The sequence below is a fragment of the Xiphophorus hellerii genome, chromosome 16 (genome assembly GCF_003331165.1).
Source record: "Xiphophorus hellerii strain 12219 chromosome 16, Xiphophorus_hellerii-4.1, whole genome shotgun sequence".
NCBI classification, from domain to species: domain Eukaryota; kingdom Metazoa; phylum Chordata; class Actinopteri; order Cyprinodontiformes; family Poeciliidae; genus Xiphophorus; species Xiphophorus hellerii.
The window spans coordinates 15,808,551-15,821,272 of NC_045687.1; the positions used below are offsets into that span (position 1 = coordinate 15,808,551).

The 12,722-nt window shown below is 37.3% G+C and overlaps 1 protein-coding gene and 4 gene segments (V, D, J or C); all 5 read right to left on the reverse strand.

Annotated features, from left to right (window-relative positions):
• LOC116734897 (uncharacterized) overlaps nucleotides 1–10,261 on the reverse strand; it is a 161,545-nt gene extending 151,284 nt beyond the window's left edge. Inside the window, exons 1-2 of the mRNA XM_032586443.1 lie at nucleotides 10,204–10,261; nucleotides 9,828–10,119 (exon numbers count right to left, since the gene is read on the reverse strand). Coding sequence (XP_032442334.1) covers nucleotides 9,828–10,119; nucleotides 10,204–10,246 — 335 coding nt within the window. The 5' untranslated portion in view covers nucleotides 10,247–10,261. The remainder of the gene's footprint in view (nucleotides 1–9,827; nucleotides 10,120–10,203) is intronic.
• On the reverse strand, nucleotides 1,534–2,089 carry LOC116734928 (Ig heavy chain V region XIG14-like). The segment is given in 2 exon segments: nucleotides 1,534–1,958; nucleotides 2,028–2,089. Coding segments are annotated over 2 exon segments (339 nt in total).
• On the reverse strand, nucleotides 4,887–5,353 carry LOC116734923 (immunoglobulin heavy variable 4-38-2-like). The segment is given in 2 exon segments: nucleotides 4,887–5,191; nucleotides 5,269–5,353. Coding segments are annotated over 2 exon segments (348 nt in total).
• A 386-nt stretch (nucleotides 10,262–10,647) lies between the features above and the next one.
• On the reverse strand, nucleotides 10,648–11,267 carry LOC116734917 (Ig heavy chain V region MC101-like). The segment is given in 2 exon segments: nucleotides 10,648–11,069; nucleotides 11,154–11,267. Coding segments are annotated over 2 exon segments (360 nt in total).
• A 673-nt stretch (nucleotides 11,268–11,940) lies between these two features.
• LOC116734924 (immunoglobulin heavy variable 3-53-like) lies at nucleotides 11,941–12,383 on the reverse strand. The segment is given in 2 exon segments: nucleotides 11,941–12,248; nucleotides 12,335–12,383. Coding segments are annotated over 2 exon segments (348 nt in total).
• Nucleotides 12,384–12,722: the final 339 nt, after the last annotated feature.

Below are 12,722 nucleotides of genomic sequence, written 5' to 3' on the forward strand. Positions count from 1 at the left end.
CATGAATGATAAAGATTTTCTGGTGTGAATTATTTAAAATGTGTATGCATGAACTCTTGATGCCATAATAGATTTTATAAAAAGGAAGAACTGTTGGAGGTATCTTCCAAAATGATTTTGGTTGAGTTTGACTGTGGGTCAGGAAGTTCACATATTCCTCTCTGCACAGGTATGGATCCTCTCCAGGCTGCTTCCTGTAGGCCTACTACATCCATGATTATTTACCGAACACTCTACCCTTAGATTTGAGTGTATGCAAGGATTGTGGTTGTCTCTTCTGTATGTCTCTGTTTTATTCTGTGAAAAGTATGTGATTTGTCCAGGGTTCAGTCTTTTGAATAGGAACGAGTTTCCTATATCCCTGGACATAGAAAACTGATATAAGTGTGGAATAAATTGCTGGTAAATAATTTATGGTCTGATGGTGCCTCCTCTGGAGGTTTACAGTATTTCAAGTGTTCAGATACTGAATGGGTTTTTGTACAAATCTGTTCATGTTTTGCTTCACTGTGGAGTCTTGCACAGTAATACACAGCAGTGTCTTCCGGCTGCAGATTCTGTCCCTTCAGAGTCACTGTGTTACTGGTGGATTCTGTGGAAATGCTGAACTTGTTTCTGAGAGAATCTTTGTAATCTGTTGAAGATCCCTTTGCATCTCCAATCCACTCCAGTTCTTTCCCTGCAGGCTGTCTGATCCAAGCTGTCCAGTAGCTGGTAACAGAATAAGACACCTGACAGCTGATGGTCAGAGGTTGACCCGGCTGCACAGTCACAGAGGCTGGCTGTGTCAGCTGTTCACACTTCACATCTGCTAAAAGAAGAATTGACTAAGTCAGAAAAAAAGAGGAAATCTTGTTTGTTGAGACTTATGGTTGGCAGAGATCTCAAAGATTGAAGAAACTCACCTGCAGCTGCTAGGAACAGGAACAGAGCAGCTCGAAACATGTTGGCTGATTTAACAGACATCCTCTGAACTCAGATCTGAACTGAAGCCTTTTTATAGGAGGCTGAATGGAGGGCAGGTTTGCATATATAGGATCCACTCTCTATCACAGTTTCAATCAATCTAGATGATGAACCACATGCACATTTATTTTTTTTAAAAGTGCTTTATTGTTGACTAAAAATGTAATTAAAATTTAGCATGACTGCAGTGAGTGAGAGGTAAATAAAGTTTCCTAAATGCACATTTTTTAGACTTAAACCTTTGACATCACAGGCAAATCATAAAGCATAACCCTTCTCTCCATCTTACAAATAATTATTATTAATTTGCAAAATTAACCTTTAAAATTTGACACATTTTCTGCATGTGTACCAAAATATTGGTTACAAACACACTGAAGAGGACATAGTAAAAGAGCTCCTATATTTTATAAGCTGGAACATTTGTCCTCAATTCCAAAATCTATGGTTGTTTGAGAGTTAAAACTGAAAGAAAGACACTCCACACAACTGACATCTCCATTGCAAGACAAAACTGTTTGATATACATATATTGTTTAGTAGTCAACAGATAGAAAGATAGAGACAGATGTAGATGCACATTTTTATTACAGGCTTTTTAATTACAGTATTTTTTTCCTGAACATCAGAAGTTTCAGCTACCCGAAGCAGCTGTTCAGTCACAGTGGGGTTTTTGTTCACGTCTGCTGCTGATCTGTGTCACTGTGGATCTCTGGCACAGTAATACACAGCAGAGTCCTCCGGCTGCATATTCTGTCCCTTCAGAGTCACTATGTTGTTTGAATAATCTAGATTTGCACTGAACTTGTTGGTTAATGAATCTTTAATAGTTGTGTCACTGCTAATCCACTCCAGTCCTTTTCCTGCAGGCTGTCTGATCCAGGCTGTTACATATGTGCTAACAGAATACGAGACACGACAGGTGATCTGCAGTCGTTCACCAGGCAGCACAGACACAGAGGCTGGCTGTCTCAGTGTCTCAGATCGAACACCTGGAAAAACAACATTTTGTGAGATTCAAACCATGATCTGGTGATTCTCACAAATCTATAAATTCTTACCTGATCCAGCTGCTAACAGCAGCAGCATAAGGGTGACAGAGAACATGGTTGGTGAAGCTGAAACAAAGAGATCTGATCCCCTTTTACAAGGTTTCCAGCTTTACATCCTCATCACAAACAAAACCACAGAATTTGCATAGAGTTCCTACAGAGAAATAATTTTAATTTGTTTCAATTTGCAACACGGTTTCAACAAGTCAGAAAGAAATATTAAAATATGCAAATATCTAATATGAATCAAGTTTCTTTGTAATATACTTTATTAGTCATTTTATAAATACTGGACTACTTTCAGAATGTTTCTTGTTTTATGCTATTTTGTCCTGCAGAAATAAACAAAATAACATAAAACGTGTCAGCTTTTAAATTTATTGTTACAGTTTTTTGGGAATTTCTATATTTTTAAAAGCAGGATAAAAGCAATAAGTTGAGGTCAGTTTGGATGTGATGTATTAGCTGTTGACCTAGAACATAGTACACGTGCAACCTTTTTGTTATTTTATTTAAACTTCAACAAATCTTCACATAGTTGTCCATGTTATTCTGTGCTTTTTATTCCTTACAGTTTTGCTTTCTTCAGCGCTCTAATCTCTGATCATGAATTGATTTTTTTTTAATTCAGTTTATTGCTATGCATATGCATGAGTCACAAATGATGATATACACAGTAAGACTGCCAGAAAAACTAATTATGCCGCATCTTTGCAATAATAAACATCAAATTCACAGCAGGTATGTTTATATTTTTTGTCCTCTTTTTTTAGAGGTGGGGAAAAAATGTTTACCAACTAAAACTTTGAAATAGGATTGGATTGTGGGGGTTATGGATGCAGCAATGAATGAGTGAAATGTAGAAAACAAAAAAGTCATAAAAGTATTAACATCTGGAGTGTTTAAACAGACCAGACACATCATAGAAGAATCATATTGCTCTAGGACTTTTTGTACAGCTGCTCCACTGACTTCAGTCACTGTGCTCTCTTGCACAGAAGTAAACTGCAGAGTCCTCTGTAGTGAGATCGGTGATCTGCAGGAACTGAGTGCTGCTGGAAACATCTTGAGTGAAGGTGAAACGACTCTGAAAGGAGCTGGCATAGGTAGCAACAACTGTGTCTGTGTTTATCCACCCAATCCATTCTAAACCTTTCCCAGATTTCTGTCTTATCCAGTTCATGCCGTACTGTGTCATTGTGTAACCAGACGTGACACATGAAATCTTCACAGTGTCTCCTGGTCTTTTCACCTCAGAGGATTGAGGCTGCTGCAATTTGATCTCACCCCAAACACCTGTGGGAAACAAAAACATTACTTTTGCACCCTGTTTAACAGCTAACACTTTTTCATTGAGGCATGAAAACTTACCATGAATGGTAAAAACAAAAACTAAGCTCCAGGAGATTAACATGTCTTTGGTATTAAAAATGTGATTTTTCCAAGTGATATTTGTAAAGTGGGTCTGAGTGTTTCTCCCTCAGATGAAATGCTAGTTATTGATAGTGTGTTTGGTGTATTTATAAAGCAGAAACACTTTGCATAGACGTCCCCCTGCAGGTTCAAGTGAGGAACATCTGAAAAAAGTAACACCAAAATTCAAATTCATAGCATGTTTTGTCAACTTATGGGGAGTGTGAAGTTTCTGTGAATACATTAACAGTTTGGTTTACAACAGTGTCATGAGAAAGCACAAATGATTATGCTCCCTGTATTATAGCAGAAATTTAAATTTGAAATTTTCTTTGACAAATATGGTTCTATGATCTATTCCTTAAAGATGAAATATTTGTGTGGCCTGTGATAGTGTAGTGGGCTTCCCCTGGGGTCCCTTCACCCAGTCAGTACCATAAAGAGGCAAACAGCTAACATTCCTTGCTGAAAGTATAGATTTCTCATTTTTTATTTTTTTTATTTTTGTTTTTTCTTTTTTGTTTGTTTGTTTTGCAGTAGTAAAAAGGTCATCTACATGTCAGTTTCTCTCGCTAGTCATAGAACTTGTAACCAGATTGGTGTCACTATTGTTCTAACACAGTGGTTCTTAACCTGGGTTCGATCGAACCCCAGGGGTTCGGCGGAGCCTCTGCCGCGGAGGTAAAGACACACCTGTGTAAAGTCGTGATGACACGCCCTGCTTGGCCATCACTTGCTGCAGAGGATCGTGTTACATTGCTCGGCCAATCAGTGCTGCGGGGAATTTAGTGCACGCAGTATCAGAGGCTGTCGTAGTTGTACGTCGCGTGGTTTCTTTCTTAATATTTTAATCCATACTTAATATGTCGAGCAAAAAAAGAAGAAAATGAACAGACTTTGCTCTGAAGATGCACTTGCCAAGGTGAAGCCACGCCTCTCTGAACTGGTCTCCCAAAAACAACAGCAGAAGTCGCACTGATTTGCTGGTATGTCATTTGTGCAAAACTTTATTCTGGCCCCAAAAAAGTATTTTGTAGATTCAAAATGACAAAAAACAAACTAAATTTAAAATTAAAAAAAATTAAGTTATTAAAAAATTTGTCATTCTTTGAAAAAAATCCAAATTTATTTTTAAATTAGTAAAATAGTAAAAAAATATTTTGGGGGCTGAAATTCTTTTATGGGGCCAAAATATTTTTGGGGGCCAGAGTAAGGTAACACTGTAACTTGCTGTGAGTTCATACCTATGTCTTGAATTTGAAAAAAAAAAAAAGAAAAAAAAAATATTTATCACTAAAGAAGGGTTCGGTGAATGCGCATATGAAACTGATGGGTTTGGTACCTCAAAAAAGGTTAAGAACCACTGTTCTAACAGGACTCCCTCTGGTGGATAAGTTGTAATTACAAGTATTCAGGCCCTGGTAGGTTTTTGTACGGCTCTGCTGCTCATTTGTGTTACTGTGGCTCTCTGGCACAGTAATACACAGCAGAGTCTTCAGGCTGCATATTCTGTCCATTCAGAGTCACTGTGTTACTGGAAGCATCTAAGGCAATACTGAACTTGTTCTCCAGTGATTTTTTGTAGTATGAATCTCCTGTATATTTGCTCCCAATCCACTCCAGTCCTTTCCCAGCAGGCTGTCTGATCCAAGCTGTGTAGTAGCTGCCAACTGAATAAGAGACCTGACAGCTGACGGTCAGACGCTGACCTGGCTGCACAGTTAAAGAGTCTGGCTGTTGCAGCTGCTCACACATCACATCTGTCAAGGGAAAATATTAAATATTTAAAAAGTTAAACCAACTGAAACCAAATGAGTGCCATTTATTTCAGACTCACAGGATCCAGCAAAAAGCAGCAGCAGGAGAGTTAGAGAGAACATGTTGCTATGTGAAGGTACCAATGAGAAGGTAGCTTCTTTAACTGTGCATTGAGCAGCAGAAGATCAGCCTTTACAGTAGACTCACAGGAAGTTCACTTTGCATACAGACAAAACTAAAAGACTTTGAACAGTAGTGCTCATTTTAAAACTTGATTAGGTTAGGTTGATTTTCAAGACACTGTGATGTCAGGAACCCATTTGAATTATTTCCTCAGTAGCTCAGCAAGTTTAGTTTAAAGTCTTTTAATCCTTTAAATTGAGAGCCTTGTTTGTTTATGTAGGGTTTTTAAAAACAGCATTTCGACAGTTTGACTATTCATGTCTTCATGCAAGGGATAAAAAATATAGAAATTTATAATTCATATAGAAAATCTAATTCATACATTTTTGAACATGGTGTGAGGGAAACAATAAATCACAAACAACAGTAGTCTTTGTTTTTGTAGTGTGCTGAGAAGTTTATGACGAATTAGAGAACAATAAAATGAAAAGCAAACATCTCTTTTTTTTAAGAGATGGTGCAAACTATTTTCAACCATCAAAACAGTTTAGCAGAGTATAAACATTAAAATAATAAAGCAGATTAATGCGAACTGGAGGAACTTGGATAATGCATTTACACTTGAGTTAGAATAAAAGGGATATTTGTGTATTTGAATAGTCTAAAAATAGTAACATGTGTGTCTTCCTTTTAATTGCTTTAAACTGATTTGAGTTAAATTAACTGAACACAGCAGAAGAAGTAAAGCTAAAGAGAACATTTAGGTAAAAGATGATCCAATGAATTCTTCTGTTCCTCTGTGACTGACAGGATGAGAGGAAGTACTTAGACTAGAAAGTTGAATTTGTATAATGACAGGTTAACCAGTCACAAATAGCTCTTGCAATACTGTACTTCATAATCTTGCTGATCTACTTCATTTGATGTTTTGAACAGGATGCAGTTCTCTGAATGACGCTATTTTGTGTTTAGCTGTGGAGATTTTAGTTGGAATTTCACAAGCAAAAAGTGAGGGTTCCCATAAACTGGACTATAACAAATCACACAAATCAATTCAATACAAGAGTTGTTTTTCTTTTCTGCTGAGCTGCTATTTCCAAGGTTTTGAAACAGTAAATCTAAAACAACAGTCTTTGTTTTTATAGTGTGCTAAGAAATGAAGCCTAGGCGCAAATTCAAACTGGAAGACTTTTTTATCCCCACCGGGACCCGTTAATTGAAATGACCTGCTCACAATCGTCGACCTATCAACGCCGGACCAAGCCAAGTCACGTCCAATCATCGACCAAGTCCCAGCTGATAAGGACCTTCATTCATGGCATCCTTCGCTCTCCAGCCGAGCTCAACCCACCACCACCCCTTCTCCTCCATTCGCCCGGTCCTGAGGCCCGCACCCTTCTTCAACCTCCACCACCAGTGCCGGGCCCTGGGGGATGACGTTCCTAAAGGCATCGGGGATGCTCATCTGAAGCCTATCGCTAACGCTGCGATAACCGTTATCCCCAGCCGGGGCCCGAGCGCCAAAGACTTTAAATTCTGTTTGTCAATAAACTCTTCTAATTGTCTTCTCATGTCCGTCTGAGTCTCTCCAGATTGAATTTTATGTTGGATTGGAAAACAAAATAAAACAAGTGAAATTAAAACATTTCCATAATAATTATCAAGGACTTTGACAGAGAATTTGCAATGGAGTCATTAGTGGTTTTACAGCTCCTCCCCTGGTAGTTATGTGTTCAGGTCCTGAGAGGTTTTTGTACAGCCCTCCTGCTTATTTGTGTTACTGTGGGTCTCTGGCACAGTAATACACAGCAGAGTCTTCAGGCTGCAGATTCTGTCCATTCAGAGTCACTGTTTTACTGGACGCGTCTACTGTAATACTGAACTTGCTCTTTAAAGAATCTTTGCGAGCTCCTGTGCATCCAGTGCACATGTAACCAATCCACTCCAGGCCTTTTCCTGCAGGCTGTCTGATCCAGTGTGTCGCAGTGCCCACAGAATAAGAGACCTGACAGTTGATGGTCAGATGTTGACCTGGCTGCACAGTCACAGAGGCTGGTTGTGTCAGCTGTTCACACTTCACATCTGTAGATGACAACATGAAATTAATCAAAGCGTAAAACCAGTAAGAATATAGCGTCAAGATAATGTGAATATTTCTGAGAGACTCACAGGATCCAGCAGCCAGCAGCAACAGCAGAGCTACAGAGAACATGTTGTTGTTGAAGGTGATCCAATGAGAACTTCTCTGTTAATGACAAGGTGAGAACATGTCATTTAAAGGATGCCATTTAATTTGCCTAATGACCAAACCAGCCAATCATCAATTCCTATTATATGCTAACAGCACAGCAGGAAACTAGTAGTTTTTTTCAAACAGAATACCCCTTAGTTCATTTGTCTGAATGGATGTATAAAAGTGACCCAATTTGGTTGTTATATGCATGAGTTGTTTTTTCTTTTTTCTCTTTTTTTTTCAATATTCCTGTCTTGCTCCTGTTCCTCCTTTAACAACTGAAGACAGTAGGAATAACCTATTTAATTTATCATTAATGTTTTTCCTTGTTATATCAAAAAAAAATATTCACAAACAAATGTTAACAGACTCATCAAATTTATTTTCTATGGCAGAATGTTTTGACTTTTTTGATGCTATGCATCAGAATTATGTTACTGGCCTTGCATGAGTCAAGGAAAAATATGAGGCAATATTGGATAAAAAAAATTAAAAGCTTGATGTACAAAACTTGAGGATAATTTCTAGCTTAATTGGTATTTTCAATGATTTTAGAGTTTGTTTTTTTATACAGTTTTTAATACAGTGTTATTATTTTCTATATTATTACTATATTTACAACAGTGTTTTGTAAGCAAGCATAATTTCCTTCAGCATTTATATTAAATATAAGGATTTTCTCAGTAGATGAGAGGTCACCAGTCCATCACAGAGCAACGCAGACACGCAGTAGGATATTTTAATAGTTTCATTTAAAATCAGAAAAGTGGATCCTCAGAAGATAGCCCATGGTTAACCCTGCATCTGGGCAATTTAAACCCATAACCGTGAGGTATGAAGAAACACCTATTACACCATCATGCTGTCCTGTGTAATGCACACATACATTTTTTAGCTTTATTTGACAATAACCACCAGCAGACAAATAGAAAGAGTTTTACATTTAAGAAAGTGTCCCGAAGAAGGTATTACTCTTTTTACTTTTACTGATAGTCCTTACAATGCTTTGGAAAATATGTACATGTGTAATCATCAGTTTAATGTTTGGATATGTCCCCTTATCAACCTCATTTCATGTCAAGTTAGAAATTATAATAATTTTTAATTAGAAAGTAGACATTGATCTCCCTGACATTATGTCAAATCTCACCAAGTATGCTGGTGAAAATTATGTATGAATTTAGTTAGAATTAATATGAATTAACTGTTTAATTCAACAATGGCCAATGTGTACTGTCTTTATTTATTGTCCCACCAGAAGCCAAAATATAATTTACCAAAACAATTTGTAAGAAAAGTAATAAAACCCTTCTTCTATATAAAAACAAAAATATATTATGAATTCAGACTCAAATTAAATGTAGTGTTTCAATTACACATCTGATCCATGACTAAAGTTTATAATAAAACATTCTGTTGAACCAGCTGTTGCTAAAGCTAAAAAACAGGAAATCACAAACCACAGCTTGTTTATTTTTACACAATGCTCAGTATTCTATGCAAGTTACTGCAATTTCAACATTGTACAAAGTTTTTGCACAGCCCTTGCTGCTCATTAATCACTGTGTTTCTTGCACAGTAATACTCAGCAGGTGTTCTCTGGTTTTATAGTAACCACACGCTGGTGATTTCTATAAGACCTTAGACAATGTCGGCATAAGAGTTGCTTCCAAAATCCCTGAGTGTTTTTTTGTGCCAGTCGTTCGATCCAGTGTGTGTGATCGTTGCTCACATCCATAACATACCTAAGAGATGGTGGTCAGAATCTGAACTCTCTGCTCACACTTCACCCCTGTTGATGTTCAACATGTAATATCAATGAGACTGTAGTGTAATCATAATATGATTGTTAAATGAAACTTACAGCAATCTGCATCAGAGCTACAGATATGTATAAAAACACAAAAGATAATTTGATGAAAGTGTAATTGACAGATCAAGTCCTTAATTTATAATGTTGAATTTAGATGCTACTAAATTCAACATTATTCATTAAAAATAAGAAATGAATAAAATGAAAAAATATATTGCTATTTATTTATTTAATGATAATTTATCTTTTTTTCAACAGCATTTTTCCCTCTGAAATTATTTGAGAAAAGTAGAATTTTTAAATTTTCCAACTGGAATACCTAAGACATTTGTCAGATAATCTTTCTTGGAGTCATTAGTATTGATACAGCGCCTCCGCTGGTCATTTCATAACATACGTGTGTGTAGGCTGAGGGATTTTTGTACAGCTCTGCAGCTTGTCCATCTCACTGTGGCTGTATGGTTTCTGCCTGGCACAGTAATACACAGCAGAGTCTTCAGGCTGCATATTCTGTCCATTCAGAGTCACTGTTTTATTGGGTGGATGTACTGTAATGCTGAACTTGCTCCTTAAAGAATCTTTGTAATTTCCGTCGCATCCAGAGCACATATAACCAATCCACTCCAGTCCTTTCCCTGCAGCCTGTCTGATCCAGTGTGTCCAGGTGCTCACATCATAAGAGACCTGACAGCTGATGGTCAGATGTTGACCTGGCTGCAGAGTCACAGTAGATGGCTGTGTCAGCTGTTCACACTTCACCCCTGTTAATGAGAAAGTTTAATACATGTAAGAGTATCGTCAGTAAGAGTGTAAAGAGATAATGGTACTGTCCTGGTGAGACTCACAGGATCCAGCAGCCAGCAGCACCAGCAGAGCTACAAAGAACATGTTGGAGTTGAACTTGATCCAATGAAAATAGCTGTTGCTCTGTGACTGATAGAATGACACTGACTATTTATAACACCATGATTCATTTGAGAAATGACAAACCATCCAATCACAAACAGGTCTGAAGCAACACAATGCTTGGCCGGTTGTATGTTTGTTTATGTTAAACAGGGTGCAGTTCCTCTGGTAACTGAGTAGGTTGATGCAACTGTCATATTTCTTGAGATTTTATGGGAAGAAAAAACTTCTTTGATTAAAGTTTATATGATGAGCTTTATTTTCCCGATATTCTTATATTTCAGACATTGTTATCCTCTGTATCATTGGGCAAATGAAATTTAAAAAAAAAAAATTAAACTTTACATAAATTAAAACCCGATACACATTCTCTGTTTCACATATGTGGACAGAATTCTGGAAAAACAGGAAATGATCAAAAACCACATTGCTTGCTGATGACACTCATGTCTTTTGCTCTGTGGAGAGTTTTTGTACAGCCTCTCTGCTCACATTAACCACTGTGTGTTTTTTGCACAGTAATACACAGCAGACTCTTCTGGTTTCATGGTAGACAGCGTCAGATACACAATGTTTTTAGTGGTGTCTCTGGTGATTCCTATACGTCCTTGAACATTGGCGGCATAGTCGTTACTTCCACCACTCCAAATAGCACCCATCCATTCAAGTGCTTTTCCTGCAGGTTGTCGGATCCAGTGTGTGCCGTAGCTGGTGACAGAATAAGAGACCAGACAGTTGAGGCTCAGAGTTTGACCTGGCTGCACAGTCAAAGAGGCCAGTTGTGTCAGCTGTTCACACTTCACACCTGTTGATGACAACATCAAATTAATGAAAGTGTACAATCAATATGTGTGTGTCAGAATACTGTGAGTGTCTCTGAGAGACTCACAGGATCCAGCAGCCAGCAGCAGCAGAACAGATATAGAGAACATGTTGGTGTTGAAAATGATCCAGTGAGAGCTTCTCTGACAGTGACTGACAGGATGAGATCAATTTTAAAAAGCATGACATGTAATTTGCCTAATGACCGACTAGCCAATCATGAATGATTATCTTACTCCTAACAGCTCAGCAGGAAATGTTTTTTTTAAACAGGATGCAGATTGAGATTATTTCTATATTCATAAAACTGACCTATTTTTGACTTTATAATATTGCTATATTTTTCTCCATTCCTCATTACACTTCATGAGAAAGACAATAAATGTTCTACAACACATGATATAAATATTTTTCATAAACCAAATATACTCGTTCTCTCTATTGATTTTTCATGGATTTTTGCAGTAGAAAAATATGCATGAACTAATGTTAGAACGCTGTGACTTATTGTTTCAGAGAATGATGTATATGACCTCGATATTAATCAAGAAGAAAGATGAGGCAACCTTTTTGCTACCTCTTAAATTCAATGTTCTGTTTTTAAACACAACATTGCTCTGTTACAAAGACATGTTTAATTTGTAATGAACAGTTTCAATTTTATAAATGTTAGTTACAATCTTTTGTTAAAATTTTAACTGATGTAATCTGAATAAAGATGTACTTGTTATAGACATTTGGTTGAAATAATCATGACACTCAATGGCCTAAGAGCTCCTCCTGTGGGCGAGAAGTAAAAATACATGTACTCAGGCTCAAAGGATTTTTTTGTACAGCTGTGCTGTATGTTTGTGTCACTGTGACTGTCTTGCACAGTAATAAACAGCAGAGTCTTCAGGCTGCATATTCTGTCCATTCAGAGTCACTGTGTTACTGGAGGAGTGTGCAGAAAGGCTGAATTTGTTCTTGAGAGAATCTTTGTAGTGTGTTGTTGATCCATCAGCTGCTCTTCCAATCCACTCCAGTCCTTTTCCTGCAGACTGTCTGATCCAGTCTGTGTAGTAGCTTCTAACAGAATAAGAGACCTGACAGCTGATGGTGAGGGTCTGACCTGGCTGCAGAGTCACAGAAGCCGGCTGTGTCAGCTGTTCACACTTCACTCCTGGTAAGAACAAATGTTGTCAGAAATTATGAGTAAATGTTTAAAGTTAATAAATTACTGACTGAAATAAATTGTAGGAAATTAACCTGCAGCTGCAAGGAGCAGGAACAGAGCAGCACAAAACATGTTGACTGATGATACAGACATCCTATGAAATCAACTCCACACTGTCGCATTTATATAGTAGATAGGAGGAGAGCAAGTAGCATGTGATCATATAATGTGACAGTTTCAGTTTAGCAGCTCTGTTCTTCTCACATTTGTTTTCTTCGGATGTTGTTAATCTTTTCTTTATATATATTTTTATGCAATACAATAAAATATTTAGATTGTACAATATGTATGGTTTTAATGTGACCTATTTTTTGTTTTTAAATCTATTGTGCTTACATTATGAGTAGCATTAAACTGAAACCAAGCTATCATTTACAGTTATATTCAGTGAATTATAACATACTTCCCAATGAGTCTCAT